This window comes from Peromyscus leucopus, chromosome 12 (genome assembly GCF_004664715.2).
Source record: "Peromyscus leucopus breed LL Stock chromosome 12, UCI_PerLeu_2.1, whole genome shotgun sequence".
In the NCBI taxonomy this organism is placed as follows: Eukaryota; Metazoa; Chordata; class Mammalia; order Rodentia; family Cricetidae; genus Peromyscus; species Peromyscus leucopus.
This window is the reverse complement of record NC_051073.1, coordinates 57,209,025-57,236,517: the sequence shown is the minus strand read 5'-3', so window position 1 is coordinate 57,236,517 and position 27,493 is coordinate 57,209,025. Positions and strand designations below refer to the sequence as shown.

At 44.3% G+C, this 27,493-nt stretch overlaps 1 protein-coding gene across 2 annotated transcripts in view; it reads right to left on the bottom strand.

Moving 5' to 3' along the window:
- Upk1b (uroplakin 1B) overlaps positions 1-20,749 on the bottom strand; it is a 28,524-nt gene extending 7,775 nt beyond the window's left edge. Inside the window, exons 1-6 of one of the 2 annotated variants that reach the window (XM_028881583.2) lie at positions 20,610-20,749; positions 9,440-9,527; positions 8,262-8,462; positions 5,586-5,660; positions 4,814-4,936; positions 1,865-2,044 (exon numbers count right to left, since the gene is read on the bottom strand). In XM_028881583.2, the coding sequence (XP_028737416.1) occupies positions 1,865-2,044; positions 4,814-4,936; positions 5,586-5,660; positions 8,262-8,462; positions 9,440-9,508 (648 nt within the window). In that variant the 5' untranslated portion in view covers positions 9,509-9,527; positions 20,610-20,749. Of the gene's footprint in view, positions 1-1,864; positions 2,045-4,813; positions 4,937-5,585; positions 5,661-8,261; positions 8,463-9,439; positions 9,528-13,814; positions 13,921-20,609 lie in introns of those variants that run through there. The other variant, XM_037209756.1, reaches the window with a different exon arrangement.
- Between the last annotated feature and the right edge of the window lie 6,744 nt (positions 20,750-27,493).

Here is a 27,493-nt window from a genome sequence, read left to right as displayed (position 1 = left end):
TGCCAATCATTGCGTCAAGTACTGGAGATAGAGAACTAAGTAATGCAGTCCTTAAGGCAGCTCGTAGAAAGTTATGGACAAGGTACATTGAAAAACAGCAGCCAAGCATAGCAGGTATTGGGTGGACTGTTTTCTTGTGTAGCCAAGGATTGCTGGAGTTGGAATTAGCGGCACCTGTATGTCAGAAAGTGGGATGTATGGGAATCTGGCGGAGCAAAATGGGGGAGTCAGGCTGATAGATCTGCTTAGGTTCAGGGTGAAGAGTGAGTGAGATTGAGGAAGTGGGGGCGAAGGAACAGAGGGAGAGATGTCAGAACTTGGGAACTCCACTGAAGAGTGGGGCTGACTGGTGATGTTTTATGCCTGTGGTTCAGCTGGCTGGTGGTGGAGATGGAGACACGGAAGGCAGGGAAGGTCAAAGGACGGTGTCCAGATGGGTGTGCAGGTCCCAAAACAGTCGAAAGAAAAGGAGTGGATTTGTGTTTCGCCTTCAAACGCACCTATCTAAGCCTGAGTAAGTGGTTTTAGTAGATTTCCATAGCTGGAGTGTTCTGTATTGCAGGGGGAAGACAAGGCTTTGCAATAATTGGAAGGTGGATGCCCTTTTTGTTTCTTTTAGAGAGAAGACACTGTTGGCACATGACTGTAATTCAGTAAAGACTGGTGTGCATGGGCCACTTCCAATGCTGAAAACATTTCATGAGTAGTTTGAATAGTTGGAGTGATGGTTACATCTTATGCTGATTATAAGCAATACATTTATTTTTTTATTACAGTCTGAGTATAACTGACTAAAACAAGGCCATAACAAGGTAGCTATAAAGCTCAGTGAGGGTTGCTCTGCTACAAAATCATCGGTATCACTCCCATGTCCTTTGTGAATGAACACATCCACTTGCAGTCCAGGTACCCGCCAGGTGTAACAATGGCGTCGCTCACTGCAGATGTATGGATGGCTTGTGGCATTACTTCTGTAGGGAAAAGCCTGATGCTTCTCAGTTATTTGACAGACTGACATACTGCTAGGCTTCCTCACATTGACCACTCCCAAAGCAGGGCAGCAGAGTGTTTCGGTGTGCTGTGTCAACAGACGCTGGTTTACAGGGTCTGGGAAAGCTCACTAAGACTTTGAAGGACTATTTCCAAGCCTTTATGGATGTGGTGTCTATGCTTTCAAGCTCTATGGCTTGGGATTGAAGCCTGGCAGCCATTTACTAATTTTTGTGTGAACTCGGGCAAGGCCCGATTAGCTTCTCTCGATCATGTACAGACCACAGAGCACAGCCAGCAGCGATGTTGGAGCACCCCAGGCATTATAGTCTGTGTGTGGCACAGGACACAACATCTGGCCTTCAGGAAGACCTCAGTAAGTGTTTCGTGATCATCATCAGGACACTTTCGTCAGCCCAGAAGCACTCTGATAAAAACCATATGCATGTAAATATTTCAGCCCAAATCTCCAATCTAATCCTGCTAAACACTGCCCGCCTCTGACCTCAGCAACTGCCATTGTTTTGGAGCTGAATAATATTTATTCTCTTTGTCTATCAACCTTTCCGATTTACATTTTGCATGCTTTCCTCTAATGCAGATATTTCTCATAGAACCAATTCTAGACATTACACAGATTATCTTTATTGACACCAAGTTGGTTTGTGCTATGGAAATCCTCATGTTGCAGTAATTTTACTAAAATTAAATTTGCAGCAATTCTAAATGAGCACTCACAGAGACGGAACTAGATAACACGAGGTGTAGGGGAAACATGTAGACTTCCTTACGACATTACTCACAGCTGACTATTATTTTCTTCATAAAGCGCAGAAGCACTTCCTGCTAGGTCTTCGGAGGGGAGGGGACTCACCTGACTGTGGTAATAACCCGGCACTCCGAGTTTGCAAGCGTCCAGGTTGACAGGCTCCATAACTTTGTTCATGACACAGCACTGCCGAGGCCAGGGAAAGTCAGCATCGTTATTCTTCACCCGGAAGGCAGAGGTGTATTTCTGCCAGTCTGATGGACCATTTACACCACAGCAGTGGTCCTGCCAGAGGATAAGAGACACAACGTTATCTTTATGACCCATACCAAAGCCATCAATGTCACAACCTAAAGCTTTGTGGAGAGAGTACTAGAAAGCATACCATATCTTACATGACTCAAATATTTCCAAGCTGGATCTCAAGGTTGTTCTAAGTTTACAAAATGTTTTTATGTTATTAATTTACCAGCCATTAATGGGCATAACAATGTAAGTCTCTACGGCAGTAGTTCTCAACCTGTGGATCACAACCCCTTGGGGGTTGGACTGACTCTTTCACAGGGGTTGCATATCAGATATCCTGCATATCAGATATTTACTTTATGATTCAAAACAATAGCAAAATCACAGTTATGACAGCCAGGCAGCAGTGGTACACGCCTTTAATCCCAGCACTCAGGAGGCAGAGGCAGGAGGATGGATCTCTGTGAGTTCGAGGCCAGCCTGGTCTACAGAGTGAGATCCAGGACAGGAACCAAAACTACACGGAAAAACCCTGTCTCGAAAAAACAAAACAAAACAAAACAAAAAAAGAATCAGAGTTATGGAGTAGCAATGAAATCATTTTATGGTTGGGGGTCACCACAACATGAGGAACCGCAATAAAGAGTTGTGGCATTAGGAAAGTTGAGAACCACTGTTCTAAGGCTTATTTCATTTGACTATAAATTTGAAATGAATATAGGACCTATCTTACAGAATTTTTGTGAGGATCAAGTGTGTTAATATAATTAATTTACTTGGTACAGCACCTACTCATAGTAAACTCCTAATAGTCATTTATTATTATTAATATTTATAGCAAGATACATTAACACAAGAGAAATACAGTCGTTTAAAAATCATAAAATGAAAAGTTTTAGTAGTAAAGACATCATTAGCAATTATTCTTGTTTTTCTCTTCTGTATTTGTACTATTTTCCTAAAGTAATTATGCATTAGATTTATTTATTTATTATTTATTTATTTATTTATTTATTTATTTATTTATTTTTGTTTTTTGTTTTTTTTTTTTTTTGAGACAGGGTTTCTTTGAGTAGCCCTGGCTGTCTTAGAACTCACTCTGTAGACCAGGCTGGTCTTGAACTCACAGAGGCCTGTCTGCCTCTGCCTCCTGAGTGTTGGGATTAAAGGCCCGTTTCAGCACCTCATTTTATAAAGGAGAAAGTAAACTGGAAAAATATTTCAGACCTGGTGGCACACACCTGTCCCTCTACATAAGAAAAGGGGGTCAAGCAGACACACATCTGATGCCCATGACTCTGTACACACTGGAGAGAGGCTATAAAATCCATACTATGTTCTCTCTTTACCATTATTTGCTAAAATGTTTCAGGGAGGAAGCAAAAATTATAGGCCTCCTTCAACTTTTAGAATGAATATAACTAAGCAAATCTAAGGACAAAGATCATCTTGAAATAACGTGCAATTTCACCATTTAGGTATAGGATATAGCTAACCAGGAAACAGACTAATTCTGTGTTGTGTGTGTTGTGGTGTGTGTGTGTGTGTGTGTGTGTGTGTGTGTGTGTGTGTGTGTGTGCGCGTGTGTGTATGCATGCACACGCATTGTCGATACTGTAATCCTCAGTGAAAGCAGGGGATGACTGGAAGGTGTTGATAAAAAGCCCCCGTAAGGAGACCACAGGCTGATGGCGTGGACTTCAAGTGTCTGAACAAGGAGGGAACCAAGGGAAGAGAGAATATAGAAGCTGTGCAGAGAAGGGGGGAAACCTAATCAATTTCTAGGTCTTAGGGCACATGGGGGTAAGAAGACAGGCAGGGCACACTAGGGGCCAGCCAGGTTTCTAGTGAAGCAGGATGTCAAGACAGTGTTGAAAGTGGTAGACAGAAAGGCTGGGATATGTGTGAGTGTGTGTGTGTGTGTGAGAGAGAATGTGTGTGTGAGAGTGTGAGTGATAGTGTGTAAGTGTGTGTGTGTATGTGAGAGTGTGTGTGTGTATGTGAGAATGTGTGTGTGTGTATGTGAGAGTGTGTGTGTGAGAGTGTGAGTGATAGTGTGTGTGTGTGTGTATGTGAGAGTGTGAGTGTGAGTGATAGTGTGTAAGTGTGTGTGTGTGAGAGTGTGTGTATGTGAGAGGTGTGTGTGTATGTGTGAGTGTGTGTGTGTGTATGTGAGTGTGTGTGTGTGTGAGAGAGTTGTGTGTGTGTGTGTGTGTGTGTGTGTGTGTGTGTTGGGCCAATGAAGAGTAGGCTCATATTAGAGGTTATACACAAAAGACAAAATGGGGCAATATTCTTGGAAGACTTGGGCTTCTGATGTTATTTGGAATAAGTTTGGATATATGGAATGATGGCCACTTAAAACTGGGTGATTAAATCAAATCACATCTCCTGATACTTAGCAGAATTCTTCATAGGAGATATAAAAAGGTGAGACAAGTACCTATCACTATTTGAGTTTGCTGTGGCGGGGGGAGAAGGCCCCCTGTTCTGTCAATGTAAGGGAGACCTAACATCATAAGAGGCAGAACATATTATTAATCTAACTTTTTTTAACATACACTCTATAAAGGTAGGCTAATCAGCATTATAGCTTGATATAAAATATGGATCCCGAGGCCTCACTGAGTCGTGTTTAGCATTCCCCCTTCCTCACCCTCACCAGTAAACAAGAGGCATTTCTGACCCCGCCAGGAACAAGTTTCTACCTGAAGGAAGCCGCTGGAGACACTGACCTCACTCCCACTCACATTCAGGTTGTTCCTGGTTCAGATGTGCAGTGGCCCACCGCAGGACCACACGCCTTACCTGCAGCATGAGCCTATCCCAGGTCTTGGTCACGCCGGCGTTTTTCCACTCATCATCATTGGTTGGGGGGCTGTTGTTTTGATACCTCACCAGCATCTGCTTCAGGAAGAGGTTGGTTGTGAACTGCAGGGGTTGGGGAAGACACAAGAGGGAGCCTCAGCACACCTGCTCCCAAGAAAGGCGACATCTTCTGCGGAGCTGGTTGTTGAGGACACTGAGCATCCTCTTGGAGAGAGGCTAAACTCGGGCACTGAGCACAGTTGGCTGAGGCTGCTGTGGGTTTCCATAGAAGAAGAAACTACCGCCTGACTGGGGTAGACGGGTGTTCTAAGATGGGATTAGATTAGGGAAACAGTGAGAAATAGAACAAGAAGGAGTCTGAATTGTGTCTTCCACAAGGCAGAACGTGCAGGGAGGCCACAGCATGGTCCAGTGATGACCAATGCTGGGATCACAGGCTGGGCATTGGCAATCAGATTTCCTAGGATCGGAAGTCTTGCTGTGGTCACTCGTCAGTTATGTGTCTTTAGATAACTTTCTTTGCTTTTAAGGTCCCTTGCTCTTTCTGAAGGAACCGCCTCTCTCTTTTCATTTAGAAAAGACAAGCAATACTTCCCATTCTAGGTTTCTGAGTATTAAGTAAAAACACACTCATTAATAGTGTGCATATCAGCATGACCAGCACACAGCCAGGGTTTAAAGCATGTCGGTTGCTCCCGTGCCAGCCAGCGTGGCCGTCATTTTTGCTCTATGCTTTGGGAACCATACTCACAAAGTCTCGCTGTGTCGCTGCTGTGATACAAGATGCCACTTCAAAACCATACACTATGAACATCATAATGAAGTACTGGGAAGGAAACAGAGGACAACAGAGAATTAGAACAGAAATCCCGCCACGTGATTCCTGTGAGTTTTAGCACATTCGTCTAAATGTTAATACCCAAGTACTGAGTAGTACAAGTTCTCTTTGACCAGGTGCTTGGAACGAGGCTAGTGCTAGGTACTAGGGACAAGGTGGCATGTGGGCCAGCTCGGTTCTCGGCTTATCTCTAGAGAAATGGCCATTCAATTCAGAGTTTTTTTATCCAGCACCATGCATTTTGATTTTAACTTGGGGGAGCTGATATAAACAATGAAGGAATGTGCGGGGGTGGGGGTGGGTGGGTTCAGAGTCTTCATGGACACGTACACACACACACACACACACACACACACACACACACACACACACACGCCCAGTGACTGGCAAGACAGCCTTGGTGCTTCATACACGACACCAAGCATTGTAAATCTCATCTAAGTGGGAGTCATTGTCTTGTTGGATTGCTGAGAATGTAGATCTACGGAAGCCAGGAAAAGACGACAGAACACCTTCAATGCCCTGTGTCTTTCCTACCCAGGCTCAGCTGTAACAAGCAGGCAGCCTTCAGGCATGGAGACTCACTGGTGAGCTCCTGTCACCGGCCCGTGTGACACCACCCCTGGTGAGGGCAGAGCAGAGCTCTCTGTGCGCTGCTTACACTGTGCGCAGGCGACGAGCCACTGTGGGTGGCCGGCTCTGCACAGCCCTGACCTCAGTGTCTGGCTGGAAAACAGCAGAACAGCGATGGATGCCTTTCAGTGCGTGTCAGTCTCTTGTGAGAACTTGATCTCTGCCTTGCACACTTTTATACATGCACTGTTGCCCCTTATGTCCTTCTTGTGCAGAAGGACTATGGGAGTCAGTGGGAGAAGACAGGGGAAGCTGTCTTCCCTTTTGTGGGGTTTTTGTGGGTTCAAAGGTCAGGGCCATTTGCTGCTTTCACTATCTGGCCCTAAAACAAACCAAAACAAACGCAATCACCTCTGTGAAAAAATCAGTAAAAAGGGCCTTCTGAGACAACAGAGACCCATACCCCCCAACCCCATACTGGCTGTTGCCCTTGCTTCCTGTCTAGAGCCTTGGTGACTCCCCTCACAGATCCTCAGGATCCTCCTCTACAATTAGGACAGAAAGGAGGCATTGGTATTGGCATTTCTCCTTCAGCTCCATAGAGAGGACTCTGTTCCTTGCCTTTCTTCCCCGGCTCAGTTCTGATTTGTCAGACACATATGGCTGGCCCAGAAGGAGCCCAGGGTGCAGTGGAAGCTAGCTGTCTTGAGGAAGATCCCCCTCTTCTCTCCCTCCCCCCTCCATGCCTTTCCCCGCTCTCTCAGAGTAGGTGTGTTTGCCCTGGAACTAACTCACCCAAAGGAGTCACAGAAGGTAAATATTCTGTGTTCCCAGGCGCTAAGGCAATGCTTTACCTTAGGGAAGTGAACTAGCAAAGTCCCTTAAGCGGCCGAACTTCTTCTATAGAAGTGGGACTCAGGGTAGGAGGTTGACTTCAGGGGGAGAGAGGGGTGGGTGGGTGAGTGTGTATATGCATGTTGTCACAACGGCATAAATTGATGGCCTGGGGCCCAGGAGCACAAGGCGGAGGTCTAGACCCAAGTGAGTTTCTTCCCTGCTGGCTACCATTTCCATTTGCAAAGGCAGAGCGTGATCTAGTGAGTGGCTTGAGACCACAGGGTGGTGTGAACTGGGTCACTCCCATGGTGCTGTTCAGGGTCTTCCAGGGTTCCTGGACGGCAGACCCAGTGACAGCGTGGGAAGTCCGGGCCATCGCACAAAAACCGTAGGCCTTGAACTCAAAAGCCTTCAGGAAGGTTCTGGTTTGCTTTGAAAATTTCATGTCTGTTTTGTATCTTAACATACCAATATTTGACTAATATTAAAACAATACTTAAAACTAGTATACTTTATACTTAATACTTAAAGCTGTTATCAAGGGAAGAACAAAATCAAACAAAAAGGCTCCCCCCTGCCTGTGTCTTTTCCCCTGCTCGTATAATTCCTGGCTGCGAATGTTGGGCACATACAGACGGTAGCTGGAGAAGAATGTGTTGGTGCACATAGTCACTAGACCACCTACAGGTGTTTCTGTTTTCAGTTATTTTTACTGGCACCTGAACTTGCAATCATGGAGGGCATCTTTACAACCTGCATGGATGATCTCGCAACAGGGGATCTCCTTTTTTTTTTTTTTTTTTTTTTTTTTTTTTTTTTTTTTTTTTTAACCACTTACCTGGGACTCTTCTTCCACTTCGCTCAGTGCACACCAAAGCTCTGTGCTCAATGGAGAAGAAACAGTTCAGCAAAATCGGCCCAGGAAAACAACTGCAGAGAATTTGTTGTTGTTTTGAGGAAGAGTCCCTTGCAACACAGGCTGACCCTGAACTTGCTACGCAGTCAAGGATTACCTTGAATTTCTGATCATCCTGCCTCTACCCACAGAGTGCTAGGATTGTAGATGTGCAATACCATACCCAGATAATATGGTGCTAAGGTTTGAACCCAAGACCTTATGTGTGCTAGGCTGGCACTCTATCAACTGAGGCTACACCTCAGAGCCTTGTAAGGTCTTACCGCCAAGAGGATTTTCCTGCTGGACTTCATAATTCCTACAATGGCTAGAACAGACAAGCAGAAGAGGCAGATGCCCACAAACATCCCTATCCAAGCTGCCCCGTAGATATCATCATTGTTGGTGGCTTCAAGCAGTGGGTAGAGACTGTGTTGGTCGGATACAAAGAAGATACACTCTGCCGTCAGGGCGATGCCACACATCTGGAAACAAGCCATGAATGGATCTGTCAGGCTGGTGGCCAAGAACAGAGCACTGGGAAGGGGATGGGGGCAGGGTACGTTCTAGAGCCAAGTCCCTTCCCTTACAGAGGCTTTATGCAATGGATTCCTCATTGCCAGGAGATCCAACAACTATTTGTACTTTGCTTCCTTCTTCATATACCCTCTGTCTTTGATGCTTTCTTCCACATATAACTCTGTCTGTTTGCCATTTGGGAAAAGATTTAGGTAATCTCAGACCATCCATCAAGCCCCTGTGATATGACCCACTTAGCACTTTCTTGTATGAAAGTTATTCCCCATATCCTGTCTCATTGCAAGTCTTCCTCTGTTGTAATACTTGAAGTGTCCTGGCCATTGTCACAGTGGTTCTGGATCTTAGTGACTGTCTTCCCAGTGTTCATATTCTATGGGTGAGGAATCATGGTCCCAAATGATGATGACTCATCCACAGCTGTACATAGAGAGGCAGAAATGGAACGGAGCCACAGACCAGCTCTCTTGACTCCTTGATTAGTGCTCTTCCCTTACCCTCATGCCCACACAGCTTGGCCTCTGAGACACTCTCACACTCCGTACAGAAGAACGTCTATCCCAGCACCTTCAATAACAGAGTCCCCAAGTCAAACCAACGTGAAACTGAACAGAAGCATAAAGGAATGTTCAGCAGGTGTGTTTGGATGTTGACCATGGTGAACACGACTCTTAAATTCATTATGTCTTAAAATTGGAAAGGAAATATCTATTTTAAAGTTGATCATGGTGTTCTGTCATAATAGGTAGTTATATATGGCTATTTTAAGATTCTAGTGAGTATATTTCTTACCACATTTCTTAAAATGAAGGTGCTATAAAGGGGAGCAGTAATTATATCATTTTCTTAAACTTTCACTTTTAATTAATCTAAAAACCATGCTTACAAGAAGAATATGATTTTTTGAAAACTACTTATGACTTACACCAACAATCACATGTCCAAAAATCAGCAGGCCCTGGAAGCAGCGGACAGTGGAATCATCTTTGGCCATCTTCAGGAGTTCCCACAAGCTGAGGACACAGTTAAGAGCGTTAGAGTTTGATGGGAGCAGGTAGCAAATATTGCTTCAATGTCTACACCATCACCAAGTCATGACGTCACCTGTTTCCTCTTTTGCAACCAAATCAAAGTTGTGAGAGCTTTTAGTAATGGTAGAAATTTGATACCCGAGGTCAGCAATCATGGAAGTTTTATAAAGATTTTAAAAAAGGCCTTTATAAAAATAAAGGCTGTCAGAGTTTGATCAGTGCCTATCAGGAGTCCTTAGGGTATGAAGGACTCCAGTGTCATTATCCTGAGTCATTATTCTTCAAGGTTACCAGGGGAACAAAAAGTAGGTCTGTCATGGTGATGACCAGGCTGACAGACACTGATAGTCCCTGGTATAGGCTCTGCCATGCTTGGACAAGGCCATCTGCAGCCACAGGGAAACAAAAAGAGTTGGCTGAGATCACTACAGCCTGTGGGTAGATGTTAAATATTTTGTTATGCTAAAAAAGACATAAGTTGCACATAACAACGTTTTCTGTTATATAGGAGACATGCAGAGAAAAGAGGGATATTTAGCTCCCCTGTGCACTCTTCTAGGAACCTCATATACATACCAGATTCTCAGAACCCAGCTAGAGCAACAGTGTGGGAGAGGAGGAGGCTCTTTTGCACACCAGGAAATCAAAACCTAACTAACTGATAAAGCAGTACCTCTGAGGCCACATAGACCAGCGATAGCAGATACGGTGGCGTCTTTGGTCTGTGTGACTCCGAGGCCCACACTCTTCCCTGCAGCTTACACTAGCTCCTAGACACTATTTATACTGTTTATGCCAGATGCAACTAAACACGGACCTCTGTCTCCTTGAGGATCCTCTGGAAGGAACACAAGGTTAAGTGTTTGGGTCAATCGGTTTGGCTTCTGCCCTTGAGACACTTGAGAAAGGCTGTTCACATCCCTTGACACTTAAACCAATTGCCATTCTAAGTCTAAAGGTATTAAATAACAAAAGTGCATGTTGGGGCATGTAAAGATGCATAAGGAAGATGGTTACATTCTAGGATTTTGTGCTAGAGGAGAAGCTAAGTTCTCAAGTAGCTATAATACTTAAGTAGATGTCTAAATACATGAGTGGGGTCTGGGTGCGAAAGACTCCAGCCTAGCTGATTATAGAGTCAGCCTTTGGATCAGGAGAGGAGAGGAGGATGTGAAGGGGGAAAGTGAGATGCACGGTAGGCATTCCAAGGAGAGGACCAGTGAGGGAGGAGATTCTAAAGAGCGACGTGAAGACAAGATAGCGTGTCAGCCAGTTTGACTGAACTCCTGGGTTGTGGACAAGAACTGCTGGGAGGAGCGTCTTGCTTGTTTTATTTCTCCCCTTCATGTTTGCCTTCTTAAAGTCAGGTGTGTGTATGTGTCTGTGTGAGTGTATGCCGTATGTGTGTGTGTGGATGCCTGTGTAGACCAGAGGCTTTGGATCCCCTGGAGCTGGAGTTAGAGGCTGTTGTGAGTCACCTGGTGTGGGTGCTGGGACGTGAACTCAGGCCTTTTAGAAGAACAATTTGTGCTCTTAACTGCTGAGCCATCTCCTTCAGCCCAAGTCTTTTATACGACTCCGGCCTTGATAAATGTTAACTCCATTGTTGTACTATAATGTATGAATAGCCTAAGTAATTTAAACTAAATTACTAAATATTTTTCCATTTCTTTTTACCTTAAAGGCCGTGGCTATTTAAGGAGTTAAAAATGTATGAGTGTTTTTGGCTCAGGGTTTGGCACATAAACTCCGTCAATGTTTGTCAAAGGAACAGAAGAATCTGGGCCCTTGTTACACCATCTTTCGACACCACCCACCCTGCAGAGTTTCTGCTTAGAGATGCCGTTTATTTATCTGGAATAATTCTTCCACATCAGAAGGGTAGAACCTATGGCATCCAGAAGGCTCCGCCGGGAAGAACCTAACTGGTACAGCCGGATCAGTTACATTGTAGAGTTCAGTATTGGCATGCACGGACATTAATCCTGACCAGTTGGGCTGCTCTCTAAACCCGACACACAAATAACCCAACTTTGAAAGATAGAAATTCGGATAATAGGAACAGAGAGTAAAGGGCAAATATCTGGAGAGGCCAAGTTCAACATTGTCACTGACCAACCGTGTACTGACTGACTCTGTAACCATTTGTCCCACAGCCGTCTCTTGGTAGTGGTTCGTTGGGCTCAAAGGACAGAGAATTTTTTCTTTCTTTCAGGGACTCTAAAGGGGGACTATAGCAACATGGATTTAAAAAGCACATTCACTGGACCCGGTGCTAATTAAGGGAAAGCTCTGAGGGATGCGGAGAAAAAGGAAGGGGACCAGGTGGAGGTGCAATAAGGGGTCTTAACTGGTCCAGAAGGAAGCTGAAGGGATCCTTCCAGGTCCTGAGCAAGGGATGTTGCCCCAGTGACTGACAATGATTTCCCAAAGATGCTTTTGTCACCGAGCTTTAGGAGTGGGTAGTTACTGTTTGGCTTCCTGGCTAAAGCCGGGTGGAAAAAGAGGCAACGACAGATCAGCACCACACGGGAGAATTCCAAGAGTCAGAATTAGGATGAGAAAATGCCAACCAGCATGGAGAAGAGAAGGGAGGGGGCAGGCAGGAGGCTGGTTTGGGCAAGAAGAACCTGGGAGGAACCTAGACTGTGGTGTGGTAGGAGATGCTGGCGGGGTGGGAGCCCTCCTGTGGGTTGGCAGCTTGACAAAGAGTTGTATCAATAGGCAGGGTGCACTGAACTTGCTGTCTCTTTCGGATTTTTCAAATAGCAACCCAGAGAGCCACGCTTGTGTCTTGGGGCTGGAGAGAAGGGGCGGCAGTTAAGAGTGAGTACCGTTCCTACAGAGTCCAGTTCTCGGCACCTGGGTTGGACAGCCCACAGCTGCCTGTGACTCCAGCTCCAGGGGATCCAAATGCCCTCTTCTGGCCTCCAAGGGCACCTGCATGCTTGTGCATGTACCACTCTACTCCCTGACACAAAATTAAAAATAAATCCTTTTATTTTTGTTCTGTTTTGTTCTAAAGAGAACTATGCTTATTTTCCAAAATGACCAAAAGGAATGCAAGCTGCCGCCTACCAGCCCGCACAGTGTTCTCTATTCTGTCAAGTACCTTTTGTTCATCTTCTCAATAGACCTAATAAATGGATATTTTTGCCAAAAAAAAAAAAAAATCTGTGCTTGTTTCTTATTGCCATAGTAACAGATTTCCTCAATCTTACAAATATAATATCTGACAGCTTGGGGTCAGAAGTCTGAAATGAGAGTCAGTGGGTTAAAATCTGTGTTGGCTGGGCTGCACTCCTTTTAAAATTTTTAAATGTTTTGCATTTCTGAGAGTTTCATGCATGAGTACTGTACTTACAATCACTCACACTTCCTTTCCTCTCCCCTCTAACTCGTCCTGTGCTTGCTTACTCCCTCTCAAATTTATGACCTCTTCTATAATTATTATTGTTACACACACACACACACACACACACACACACACACACCCCTACTGAACCCATCTAGTGTTACTCCTATGAACCTGTATTTAGGGTTGACCACTTGGGATTGGATAACCCATCTGGGGGCTGGCCACAGAGAAAAGGGGTTTTCTTTCTCTCAGCAGCCATTGACTGCCTACAGCTCTGCATCTAGGGGTGGGGCCTTGGGAGATTTCCCCATCCACACTGGTGGTGTTGTGTTGAGCATCCCTATTGTTGAGATTTCACAGGATACATACTCCTTAAGGATCTAGACAGAGAACCTTTTCCCTTCCATCTTGACAATGAAGAAATTCGGAGAGACTCATTTGCTCAAGGCCATGCTGCCAGAAAGCCCAGGACCCAGAGTCAAATCCAAGTCATCCTGACTCTAAGTTATTTAACACCAGAGTTTAGCAGCCCTGACACAACGCTAACACTTTAAGTAGAAAAAGGAATGCCTGTCTAGCTTCCTTGCCAACTTGGGGACAAAGAGAACACATACGTTTTCTCTGTTCAGAAGAGCCTGTCTTGACAAAGGTCAGAAATGCCAGGCTTCCCCTCGAACACTTGACTAGTTTCTTGCCGTAGCCTTTTCACAGGGCATTAACACACTAATATTTTCCCACTGTTATCCAGGAGCCCTTACAGATGTTTTCCAAACCCACAGCTTTCCCTTCTACTTTCTGGAGATAAAGGGTGCAGAGTGAAGTCAGTGGGAGACCGGTGTTTGACAGCATTTCCTCAGCCACTTGCGTGCTCTTTCATGGAGATAGGGTCTTTGGCGATCGTCCAGACTAACCTCAAACACGTGAGCTTCCCACCTCGGCTTCCCAAGTGTGCCACGATGCCTGGCTTTGTCTCCTGTTTAGATGAAGTAGGTGTTTGTGGCAGCCCTCTCATAGCCATAAATGTCTAGAGGAAGCCAAATGCGAGCTTCCTGTTGGTCACGGTATAGTCCGGTAGTTGTGGTCTAATGCTGAGCACGCTAAACTAGGCGGCAGGATGCCAGATTCAAAGTCAAGCCTTCCTGTCAAGAGTTACTCTGAACAGTGACCAATCTTCCTCGGGTCTATTTCCTCATTTATAATATGGGTAGAATACAAGTTGTTTCACAGGACTATTATGATCATCAAATACTAAGACGGTTTACAAACAAGACATTGTTAATGATGACCAGGGGATGTTTGGAAAGGAGAGGGTCTTGGGTTAAGGTTATGTTTAATGCCCTAGAGACCCATGGAACATAGGAAGGAGGTACTAATGATGACTGGTTGGTCCTACTGTTAAGGACTCCCAGGTCAAGGAGAATCAGCCTTGTATGCACTTCCTCGTCCCTGATGGGCAGCTCAGCTACTCTGCCAGAGGGCACTGGAGGCCTCGCACCCACTCACACCCTTTTGTGATTCTTTTTGTTTCTGTGATTGGCTTGAAGAGGTAAAAAAAAAAAAAAAAAAAAAAAAAAAAAAAAAAAAAAAAAAACCTCACTAGGAGAAGAGAAAAAAGCCTCCTAGCTGTGCTGGGGTGTGGCTAGTGTCAGGTACCAAGTTGCACGTCTGTCTGCAGGGAGGGTGTCTGTACATTCCATCAGCATTCCTGCCCAGTTAACGCTTGCCCTTGTGCCCTGGCCGTTGCTGAGCCCTCTGACTCAGACCGTAGTGATGTAGACATGACCTCTGAGGTTTCTCTCGCACAGGGGATGCTTTCTGTCTCTGCATTCTTCCCCTCTGTAAGAACGTAACGTTAGAATCCAGCTGCTGCTCAGGCTGGCATAGCTCGCAGCAGCTCTTTCTCTTCTATAGATGCTGGCGGGAACCCTACAAGGATACTGTCTGTGTGTCTCTAACGGACAGACTTCCAGGTGCCTGGATCTGTCACCTGGGATGTGAGCTTACATTAAAGGCAGGTATTGGTGGCTACACATCCTGTTCGCCTTCTCTGCCTCCTTCCAGGGAGCCTGGCTTCAGGCTTGTGCTTTGAAAGCTCCCACATCCTCAGATGGGTATAAAAAGAGACCCCACTTCCGCCATGTGGTCCCCGATTCCTCTCTTTAGAGACCCTGCGATGCTGTCTGTCTCTGATCCTGGGGCCTGAACATTTCTCCGAGGCTCCACCATGCTGCTGCCTCTGCCTGCTTATCTGCGGCATCAATAACTGTTCTAATAGACTTTTCACTCCCCATGTTCCCTCAGTGTCCTTCTTGAACCGCACTCCCCTGCAAACCCTTTACTCTTAGTATTTCCCATGTAGGACTTCCTGTGTGTTACAGCAAGAGGCTCCCCGATGGAAAGCACTGCTTTCTGTTATACTTGTTCCGCTCCCTGAGGGGCAATAGTGTCTGACACACAGGAGGCATTCCGGCATTTTTCTGAATAAAGAGAAAAAGTGCATAGATATTCGTTTGAAGAAGTGAGCGCGTAACTGAACGTGTGAATGAGTGATTTGCCTAGAGCTTGTTGCAGACGAGGTTAAGGAATGGGGAGGAGCAGAGAGAATATGGGCTCTGGCTAGATCTTGACTTGACTCTTAGTTTGATCACTTGGTTCTGGGACGCCAGGACTCCTGTTAAGCTCTATCTGTTAAGGAGAATTACAAGGCCCAGGATCAAGAGTTCTGCAAAAATCAAATGAGACTATGCAAAGGTCTCAGGCCATATTGGTTGTCTGGCCGATATTAATTTTCTTGGCTTTTTGCCTCAGCTTCTTGAGGCAGTCAGATGAGCTCTGACAAGCCAGGAAACACTGAAGGCAGCAAAAGCAGTGGTTTCATTTAAAAAACAAACAACACAACACAGCACAGCCGTGATTTCAAAGGAAATGAAGATACACGATTTCAGTCTGGACTCTAATATATGAGAGCAGCTCAAAGTGGTGCTTCCTCAGCTGGAAGAGAGTAGGGAGTCTGTGACCCCAGAGCACCCCGTACCAGCTCCCCCTCTTGTCCAAAACCAGTGTTCTAGGACTACCAGAAAAGAAAGATGTAAGCAGATCCCTAAGCTTAGAAGACAGTCACCCAAAGAATTTATGGAGTCAGAAAGCCCTGGCCACAACAGATGTTGACAGCGTACTGTCTCTGCAAAGGGACCCTGAGTCAATGGAGGATGTCTAGAAATTGTTCCTGGACAACGGAAAAGTGAACTTACTTCTGCCACACACAACTAGAAGGGCATCTGGGAAAAGATGTGCTCCTGGTACGGAGGGAAAAGGAGACAGGATTTGTGTGAAGGCTCCTCCTAAATGCCTGGAGGCTGGGGATGCTGCCCAGGTGGTAGGGTGCTTGCTTCATCCACCCAGTGCCCTGGGTTCCATTCCACGCACCGCATAAAACCAGATGTGGCACATGCCTGTCATCTCAGCACTGGGAGGCAGAGGCAGGAGAAGCAAAGGCTGAAATCTTCCTCAACTCCATGGTGAGTTCCTGGCCAGCCTGGGGTATGTGAAACCCTATTTCCAAACTAAACAAATCCTGGAGAAAAGAGTGGACTAGTACATGTTTTGGATTAAAGCCAAAAGGTTTGATGAAGTTCTATTGTGAGAGTTATTTTTAGCTTTTTAAAAACCTTTTATTTTTATTTTATGTGTGTGGGTGTTTTGTCTGCATGTATGTCTGTGTTCTATGTGTTCACAGGGTCTAGAAGGGTCAGATCCCTTAGGACTGGAGTTACAGACTGATGTGAATGGACATGTTGGTGTTGGTAATAGAATTGAGGTCCTCTGGATGAGCAGCCAGTGCTCTTAACCACTGAGCCATCTCTCCAGCCCCCTGGTAGTTATGTTTTAAAAGACACTATGAATGTCTTACCTTTCCAAGAAGAGAAAGAAGTGGGAAAGCACAAACAGGCGCACACACAGGCTACACAAATTGTTCTCTTCGCATGTTTGATAAAGAAGTATTGAATAAACTTCTTATTAGGGTTAATTAAACAATTTTAAAGAAGATTTATTTATTTTATGTGGGTGAGCATTTTGTCTGTATCACATGCATGCCTGGTGCCCTCTGAAGTCAGAAGAGGATGTCAGATCTCCTGACACAAGAGTGGAGCGTGTGGGCCACCATGTGGGTGCTGAGAATCGAACCTGACCAGGGTCCTGTGGAAAAGCAACAAGTGCTCTTAACTGCTGAGCCATCCGTCCAGCTCCTGTGCTTGCTAATATTATGCATCAACTTGGGTAGGACATGGTGCCTAGTCTTGGCTTGTTTTTTATTTTTATGTTTTCATCCCTTGAAATACCAGTCTAGGTATTGCTATGAAAATTCTTTTGTTCAGATGTAACATTTAAATTAGTAGACTATTTTTTTTAGATGAGGTCTCACTGTGTATCCCAGACTAGCTTTGAATTTGTGATTCTCCCACCTCAGCTTCCCAAGTGCTGGGATTAAAGGTGTGTACCACCGCACCTGCAAGGTCAGTAGATTTTAAATAAAGTAGCTCAGGAAGGCCTTCCCCAGCCATTTGAAGGCTGTAAGTGAAAACAGTGGCGTACTTTCTAAGACTATAACATAGAAACCCAGCCTGAGTTTCCAATCTGCATGATCAACTCTGAGTTTCTAGGCTGCTGACCTGTTGTGTAGATGTCAGACATGCTGGTAGCCAAAATCGCACAATCTAGCAATCTAGTTCCTTAAGATCAAGCTCTTCTTAATAGATCAACACACACACACACACACACACACACACACACACAGGCACTAGTGTGTGTGTTGTGTGAATATGGGTGTGTGCATGCTATCACCTACGTGTGGAGGTCAGAGGACAACTTGAGAGAGTTGGTTCTCTCTTCCTTCAATGGGTTCTAGAATTGATCTTAAGTCATCAGGCTTGCTAGGCAAGCGTCTACCTGATGAGCCATCTCACTGGCCCTAATATTTCTTCTTTTCAAGATAAGATGTTTCCATTTATATTTAAAATTGAGAGGCGTTTAAAATTGAGAGGCGTTTAACTCCCCTGCCATTGACCTGATTTTATTCTCACAGTTAAGGGAATCTTGTATACAAAACCACCAGAGGGAGCCTTCCACCTTCTCCCACTCCTCCTCTCCTGCTCATCTTCTCCTCTCTTCCCTCTAATTCATGAGACACCATAGATACAGAATCACTCCTAGGCTCCTGACGAAAATGCAAAAACTTCCAGGAGAATCATGGCGAGTTTGCTGAGCTATCAATAGCAATGCCTCATCGCGAGTGATTTCGTTAGATCTTCCTTCTTACTGATCGTCAGAAGGAGAAGAAAGGTACTCCCAGAAGGAAACAGACCCCAGAAGGAAGTACGACTTAAAAAGACAAACCTCCCTGGTCAAGCCTGGAGTCTCAGGCAGGGTGTGGTGGCACGTGTCTGCATTTGCATCACTCTGGGGCCAAGAGAGGAGAGCTCTGAGTTAGAGGTCAGTCCGGGCAACACTGTGAGAGACACCGTTTCAAAACACAAAACAAGGCTGGGGGTATAGCTCAGTGGCAGAGTGTCTACCTAACAAAACATAAAACAACGATGACGACGACAAAAAGAAAAGGTAAAGAGACGGAGAGAGAGAGGAGGGGAAAGAGGCACACACAGACACACACACAGAGACAGAGAGACAGAGAGAGAGACACAGGGAGAGACAGAGAGAGAGGAGAGAGAGAAAGAGAGAGAGAGAGAGAAGAGAGAGAGAGAGAGAGAGAGACAGAGAGAGAGAGAGAGAGAGCGCGCACACACAGGCACACCTGTGGCTTGGGTCTTTCTCTCTGGATAGATGACTCCCAGAGATGTGAGATGTCCTCTTATCTTGAATTCCGTTCAGCACACAGTGCTAGAGACTGGCTCACAACTGTGACTTTCTGAAACGTCCCACACTATTCTCACATACCATTTCCCTCACATATGTTCAGTTTCCTTACCTGGCCGTACTAGAAAGGAAATAGGCAGGCTGAGATGAATTACACAAGCGTCAGGTAGCAGAGAGCAGAGAAATGGCTGTGCACACTTAACAGTGACCGCACCGTCGGCTGACTGTGTGCCTCCCTTTACGGGTTTCCATGTAAGGGGCCCCACCCTAATGAAGAACAAGTCCCAGTGACCCAGCACCTCCGTGATTTAATTGCTCAACACCCTGGGAGGACCTTTGCTTTTAGAAGTGCTGATTTTTTTTTTTTAGAGGTTAAAAATGTATTTTCTTTTCTTTTCTTGTGCGTTCATTAAGTTTTTTCTTTTCTTATGAAGTTATTCACACCCAGGGTGTTGATAGCTCCAGACACGTTGAATAGGTTTAAAAACAATTGCTCACCGCACAAGCTGATGTTCAGAGCAGAAGAGAGGTGAGGCTCACCTACCCGTCATGAGATTGTCTTTCCAGCTCATTACTTCCTTTTCTTACTCAAGTTTCTTGCACCGGAGAATACACAAACCACACCTCAAACTCATGCTAGAGAAATTTGGATTAAGAAAATGGGAGGGAGGATGTGGGGAGAGGGAGAGAGAGAGGAAGACAAATCAGGGGCCTTCCTCATCAGTGTGGTCTCTGCCCCTGGTAGGCAGCACTGGCTGGCTCATCGGGTTTTTGGGCGGCCTGCACAGCCATCGGGCCTGGATTCCAGAGCAGGGCCCAGCTGATTCTGCCATGGATTTATGCTGTTGCTCGGAATGTAAGCAAAAGTGGAAAAAAAAAAAATTGATGTTTCACTTACTTTTTTTTTTTTTTTTTTTTTTGTCTACGGGTTGCCTAACTTTTCTTGCTGTCTAAATGGTTATGAGCCTTTCTACATAGTTAAAAAATATAGGAAAGTTGATAAGTTGATTTTGTAAGCCTAGTACAGCAGAAAGCCAAACAGTGTGCTGTAAGGGGTCGGGGGAGCATATTTACACTTATTAGGAAGATTAATGAAGAGGAGAACTGCTTTCTCATGGAACTAGAAAAAGTACAGCCACCGTGTTACCTGTGAAAATGAAATGATGCAGAGGCGAGAAACACAGTGTCTTCTTCCGGCTGTGCTTATCAATTCTACTCGGCAAGAAACAGTCCACAAGCAATTGCCCTGACTTTTTATAAGGACCTTAAAATTAATAAAAATTCATAAATGTTCTTAAAAATACCTAAAGCTACTGATAAATGGAAATTTAGGCTTATAAACAGAATCATAGAAGTATAAATAACCAATAATACCAGTGTTAGTTGAAACAATTTGTGTAAAACTACTAGAACAAAAATATGCGTATCGAGGACCTGCAGATCCTGGTGGGTCGACTCATTGGCGAACAGTAAAAATCGGTCCCTAAAAGTGGCCTTGATTAGATAAAAACTAATCTGTTGACTTATTCCAGACCACACACTGATGAAAGCAGAACTGTTTGCAGGGAAGACGCATGAAGAAACTGCCTCACAAATTCTTTCAAGGCTTGTCAGACCAAATGATTTTTGACAAGAACAGGGAACTTCTTGTCAGGCGAAGAGGCACAGGTAATTATCGAAAGAACATTTCCCAGAAGAGTTACAAGACCTCAAACGACAAAAGGGACAGACTCTAGCCATTTGGGGTATATCCTCCCCTTTCGCCCAATCCCACTTCCCTGCTCCCAGGAGAGCGGAGAGCTCAGCAGGCTTCCCTGAGAAGTTCCTGTACTCACATAGTGGCTGCCGGTGGTCTCTTCTCCCTTCTCCTCCCGACCCTGGGCTGCACCGACTCACTCTGCGGTGCACAGCAGCCCAAGGTGCTTTTCTACCCTACTGCGTTCTCTGGAGCTCCAGTCCCACGGAAGGGTGGTCTGTGATTGGGAGGAGGCATCTCACATGGGCCGAGTCTGATGCTGCCTGAACCTGCCCTGCTGAGCAGGAAGCGCTGTGAGCAGATTTCTGCTGCTTTGGAATGTACATCTCTGATGGAGAGTTCAGCTTTTCTCCGTGAATAGAAACTCGGGAATTTTGTGTTTCGCTGATGCTCTTTCACTTGAGCAGACCATTAAGTTCTCAGCGGTTGCGTATTAAAGAAGCCTGCTCATTCTTCCTTCTCTATGTACTTGCTCAGGGTCAGGGCCAGGCTCAGTTTCTGTGACCCCAGGTTATATTCTCAAGGACAGTCAATGCTTAAATAATGTTCATATGGTGAGTGGTACAGCAACTGGTTAAAAGAGAAGCAAGTTAGAAACATAGATGGGGAAATGCAGAGAGACGGGAACAAGTAATTATCTGATATCTAACTAGGTCCTTCCTTTCTCTTCCCTTCTCTTTGCCCCTTCCTTCAGGGCCACTATGAGTCGCACATGAAGAATATTGCTTTTAATGGGTAAACAGCAGCACATGGTTAGTTTAGCCTGGTGTTGAGGGGTTAGGAAGGGCAGTCATATTAGAAAGGACTAAGCACTTTGATCAATAGACTTGGGAGTTCCTCACAGATTAGCGCCATCTCACCACAGGCAAAGCTCTTCTTACTCAAGGGACAGCATTAGTATGTAATTTGCTTCTTAGGCAGTGCCCTGAGATCCGTACCCACAGGGACTCAAGCACAGCAAAGGAGGGACAACCTCAGGCCATGCCCTGGCAGCTTTGAGGTTTTTGGCCTGTCTAAGCGGGGGTCACCCAAGGAAACAGATTTTCAAAGCTGAGGCCAATTCCTGAGCAAGGCTGACAATGGGAGGCAGTTAGTCTTTGAAAGGGGACCGTATGGCATGTCCATGTCCCTCTGAATGCCTTTTTCCTCTTCAGTGTTCCAGAGTCTGGTTAGATGAATTGGGATATGTCACACAGTAGAATTCTACACAATGGTTAAAAATGAAGCCATGGAAAGACAGTACCATGGGAATAAGTTTAGCCATTTATTCAACAAATGTTTATGAGAACTCATGAAATGTCAGGACCAATCCTAGAAGCTAAAGATGAAAAACATCAAATTGCAACCGAACAGAAGAGCTCAGCTTACACAATAACCTCTCTGATTTGAGACAACTTTATTTTTACAAATTATATATGAATTTCAACTTTAGGAAGAATATTCAGCAGATATTAACATGAATCCATTTGGGTGGTAAGGTATGGGTGATTTTACTATTATTTTACAGTTCATCTCCTTCCAGCACCTACATGACACCTTTACAAAGAGAGGCATATGTCGTTAAGAGCGTGCTCCCTTGGGAATCTGTAAGCACAATGGCGGAGTAAGGAAGCCTAAGGAAGCACTCGGCATAAGGTCCATGTCCCCCCACTCACTGCGCCTTCAAAGCTGCCCACGTGTTCTTGTCCACCTCCGGGCACCACTGGAAACCTCTTCCTCCTGGCCATTACCAGACTGACTCCACCCCACTCTTAGGTGCATCTGGGCTCTCTCTCATGCCAGCTGAGGAATCCTGTCCAGTTGCTCTTACCTCCTTAGATGTGTCTAGCGTTTCCGGTGCTCACAAGTAATGCTACTTTCGTTTACATCACCCTGTGTCATTTCCTTCTATAAAAGAATCAAAGTCGAGCTGGAGAGATGGCTCAGCAGTTAGGACCGCGTCCTGCATTTCTCGAGGCCCTGTATTCAATTTCCAGCCTCCACACCTGGTGGCTTCCAACCAACCCCCTGTAATTCCAGCTCTAGGGGATCTGACACCCTCTTCTGGCCTCCATGGACCCCTGCGTTCATGTGCACAGGCACACACATATCCACATAAGTGAAAATAGATCTTTTAAAAAAGAACAGAAGGTTGGCATTGCTGTTTGTGTTTTGTTCCTTAGCCACACTGCCTCACTCAAACAAGCCAGAGTAGTATTGGATGAGAAAAGCATTTTCTTACTGGGGAGGGTTTAAGGTGGATTAGTTCTATCTGGTCTCAGAAAAAAAAAACCAACAAAAAACAAACAAACAAACAAAAACCATGATTGCTGCATAACCAATGCTTGAAAAGAAACCTGAAAACATAGGACCAAAGTGCCAGTCATATGACGTTTGCTCTAAATTATTTTCTGCTTTTAACATTCATAATTTTAGTCTGATAACAAGACTGATGTGTAGCTATGAGAGAGAATAACCACCCATATTTCCTTTAGCCCCTTGCTCACTGGAAGACACAGAACAATTTGTAGTAGAATCATTCCTTCAGGAACTATGGAGAGGACAGTTTCAGCACGAATCAAACACATGCAAACCCTGCTCTCCTGCTTCTTTGCATGTCACTCCACAGGACTGGAGTCACAGTGTCTCTTACACCAGGTATTTTCCCTTAGAAATGGTACACATGAGGCTGAGGAGACGGCTCAGTTTGCTAAGCTGCCTTCCATGCATTCAGAAGGACTCAAGTTCGGATCCTTAGAACCCACATAAAAAGCCACGTGTGGCAGCTGGTGTCTGTGACTCAGTGCTGGGGAACAGGGACAAGTGGGTCCCTTGAGCTCACTGGGCGGCCAGCCTGGTCAACCAGTGAACTCCAGGTTCAATGAGAGACCTTGTCTCAAGAAATAAGGTGGGGAGTGACCAAGGAAAGCTGCCACGGTCTAGCCGCAGCCTGGGTTCAGGTCCTGAGATGGGGAAGGGGCGTCGGCGAGAAGAAATGAATGGTCCGACCATCAGATGGGTTTCACACAAGCGGTGAGCCCATGTAGCTCCAGCTGTCTTTATTTATACATCAAAAACAAGCATGTGTTTTCCATACTAACAAACAAGTTTTTCCCATCCTCCAACATTAACCTCCAGCAAAACAAATATGTCAAGTATGTTTTTTTGCCCCAACTTTCACATCAAAACATCTTTAAACCCCAAACAACATTTATCGTTTTGCTAGCTTGGCCAAATACCAAGCCAGGTACACCCTGTCTTTACAAAACTAAAGGTGATTGACATAGGCAGACATCTTCAAGAACAATGTCGTCCAAAACATATTTACAGAAATAGGGGTGAACTGCCTCCGATCCTGTCAGCACTGAATCAGAACAGCTCCTGGGGCCTGGAGCGACAGCTGGCATCCTCAGACAAGACACCTGAGAAGCATCAGCTCCCAAGGAATTTTAAGGGAAGATATTTGAGAAAAAAACAAACAAAAAAAATGGAGTTTCCAGGGATGATTGATTATATGTGTCCCAAGCATGATTGACAAAATGACTCTTAAACTGCCAAGAAAATCATCAATATTGCGAGAGAGAAGAGAGCATGCAGGCTGTGTGGTCCCAGCAGTGTTCTGCGCTAGCCTGCAGTCCATTGGTCCTTGCCGAGTGAGACTGTCCCCGTGGGCTTTGCCTCATCTGGAGACTCAATGGACAAGCACTCATCTACTGATCTGAAACTAGGCTGCACGGCTCCCAACAGAAAGCATTCAGTGCCAACCTCTGGACTCCACATGCCCGTGTACCTTCATGTTCATGTTCACAACCCCACATGAACATGTACATATCACATACAGAGGGATAACTATGCTTATTCACACCATAATTTTAATGGATTTATTGTATTCTGCTTTATGAATTTGAAATAATCTTCCTGGTTGAAAATTCAGGTCACTAAAAAAGTTCCTATCATTATAATAATGTTGCAGAAAATGTAGGACTTTAAATACTCATTATTTCCTTGGTAAAAAAAAAAATCTTAAAATTTAAAGTTGTGGCTAAAGGCTATGTTTATTTTACAGTATTTTGATTTATGAGCATTTCAGAGATGTGAAATGATTGCTTCTTGGAACAGTGTAAGAAAGTCCCCATTTATCTTCACTTTTAGGTACTATCTTGAGATAAAAAGGCATTTAAAAAGTCTTTAATTTTTTAAAAATTTCTGTTTCTTTGGTCAGTTACAAGCTTTCATTAGCAAAGGTCTTAATTTTATATTGCTTATATTGTCATGACAAAAACACCATGACCAAGGCAACTTATAAAATAAAGCATTTAATTGGGTTCATGGTTCCAGAGGGTTAGAGTCCATGGCTATCATGGCAGACAGCATGACAGCAGACACACAGGCATGGCGCTGAAATGGTAGCTGAGATCTAACATCTGATCTACGAGCATGAGGCACAGGGAAATGCAGATTAGGAATGATGTGGGCCTCTGAAACCTCAAAGCCCACCACCAATAAGGCCACACCTCCTAATCCTTCCCAAACAGTTCTAGCAACTGGGAACCAAGCATTCAAATAGGTGAGCCTATGGGGGCCTTTCTCATCTGACCCACCACAGTATATTTTCTTTCATGTTCTTGGCCAATTTTCTTTAAGTGGCAGTGTGTGTTGTCTTACAAGTTAGCCTGAGGAAGTCTTGATACATTTTTGAGATTAGTGCATCGTGTATGTTGCAATTATTTTTTCAGATACCCTTTAGGTTTCTCAGTTACCCTGTAAGTTTTGTTTGTTCATGTCAATTATGTATAGCTCTTAATGATTTCTGATTTGGGCATTATATTTAAAGGCTTTTTAACTCAAGATTTTATATTATCCTATTTTTCTTGATTTCATCCAGTTATTATTCTTTTCATCTATTTGACTGTCTTTGTCTATGTGTGTTTGTTATTATGTATGTCAAAAGGTATTTTATGATGTGGGTTAGATCATATACTCACACATAATAGTAGTAACAGCAACATTATTTGGTTTACTGTAATTGTATGTATTTACTGTAATTATATGTATTTGACCAATGAAAAGTTGGACAGTTCTGTGGTTTGACAATTATCCTCACGTTTTTATTATAAAAATTTGACACAAATCTTCCCTATGAAACCCTCTAAACTCAGTGCCATTTCTGGAGGTATAATTCATCCACTTGAGTGGTTTTGTAGTGAGGGCAGTTTGGGTGATGCCCATGTGTGATGACTAACAATTCTAAAGGTCATCAGAGAAGGGAGTCTCCCAGTGACTCACAGCCATGTCGAAAACACAGCTCTCTCTGAGCTTTGCCCTCACAATGGTCCTAATTAAATGCTTCCCTTCCTTGAGGCTGAGGATTGAACTCAGCCCCATATGGCTGTCATGAAGAGCAAAGGGTAGTTAGAGCTCCTGGGACACAGGTACCCTGGAACAACATGTGTCTAAACCTCTACCTACACAACTATCAGAGAAGATAAAACCACCACCAGGCATAGTTGCACTTATGTATTCTCATCTGTACTACAAGATAGAAAAGTAGGCGGGGGCCGAATGGAGTCAATACAGGGCTGGCTATGCAAGAGCAAAAGAAAACAGGTGGAAAGAATGACTGGATAAAGCTAAGGATGGGTTACTAACAAGTTTCTTGAGTAGGGGACTAATTTTTTTTTTTTTAAATAAAGTCTTATGACAGTGACCTAAGAGCAAGATGGTGGGACTGTTAGAAATGGGGAAATAGAAAGATAATTCTAGAAGACTTGCACATTCCTGTTCTGAGTTTCACAGCGATTTCCACCCTCTTTTCTGTTTTCCTGCAAACTTAAAAAATGTTCTCAGCCACATTTTTATATAAAAATAAATTTATTAAGCTATGATTACATCTCACAAAATTTTATCTCCTAGAAGCATTCCTCATCCCAACTGACATGAACTGATCTCTGTCTATGCCCCAGCTTTCCCGTTCTAGAGATTTAGTGTAAGTGAAATCATGAGATCTATGCCTACTAGGCCTGTTTGTGCCACAGCCATGTGTTCTGTGTTCCCTCCCCTTTCATTGCTGAATAACACCACAGTGTGTGGACACACCACCTTCCCATTTTGAATTTAACAACTGTAGAAATAGCACACACTATTCGCTACATTCGTGTGCTAAGTGTACAGTCTGGAGTGTGAAGGACGTGAGCATTCTCGGGCAGCAAGTTTCCATAGTTTTCATCTTCCAAAACAAGAAAGTTGACTCTAAGTGGTTTCTAATTCTTCCTCTCTCTGTCAGCTCCCAATAACCACACGGTGCTTTCCGTTTCTATAAATCTGAATATTTGTAAATACCTAAGTTTTAATTATCAGCATCAATATAGTTAATAGTAACATTTGATGATTAATATTAATTATTTAATTATTAACAATGAACATTAATAAATAATTGTTGACATTAAGTAAAATCATACATTTCATTCCTAGTTGATCTTATTTAGAGCAACACTCTTGAGATTCATCTAGACCACAACATGTGCCAGGGCTTTCTTCTTTTTCAAGGGTGCATAGTATTCTAGTGCACATCTATCATATTTAAAAATCCATTTTTGGGTTCATGAACTTTTAGGTTGTTTTCAGTTTTTTTGGTTATTAGGAATTCTTCTCTGAAGATCTGCCAATAAGTGTATGTATTTTCAGTTCTTTTGGTATAGATTGCTGGGTCATATGAAAACACCGTGTTTAACTTTTTGACCAACTGCTAAATTATTTTCCAAGGTACTATTTTACACCTCCACCAGTAGGATATGGGGGATTTAACTTCTTTACACTTCTGCCAATACTTGCTACTGTCTCTCCTTTTGACAACAACCGTTCTGCTGAATGTGAGGTGTTGTTTTATTGTGGCTCTCATTACATTTCCCTGATTACCAATGATGTCCAACTTCCTCTTTATGAGGCTCATGCGTTGCCCACTGTGCTAATGGACAGGGCAATAGA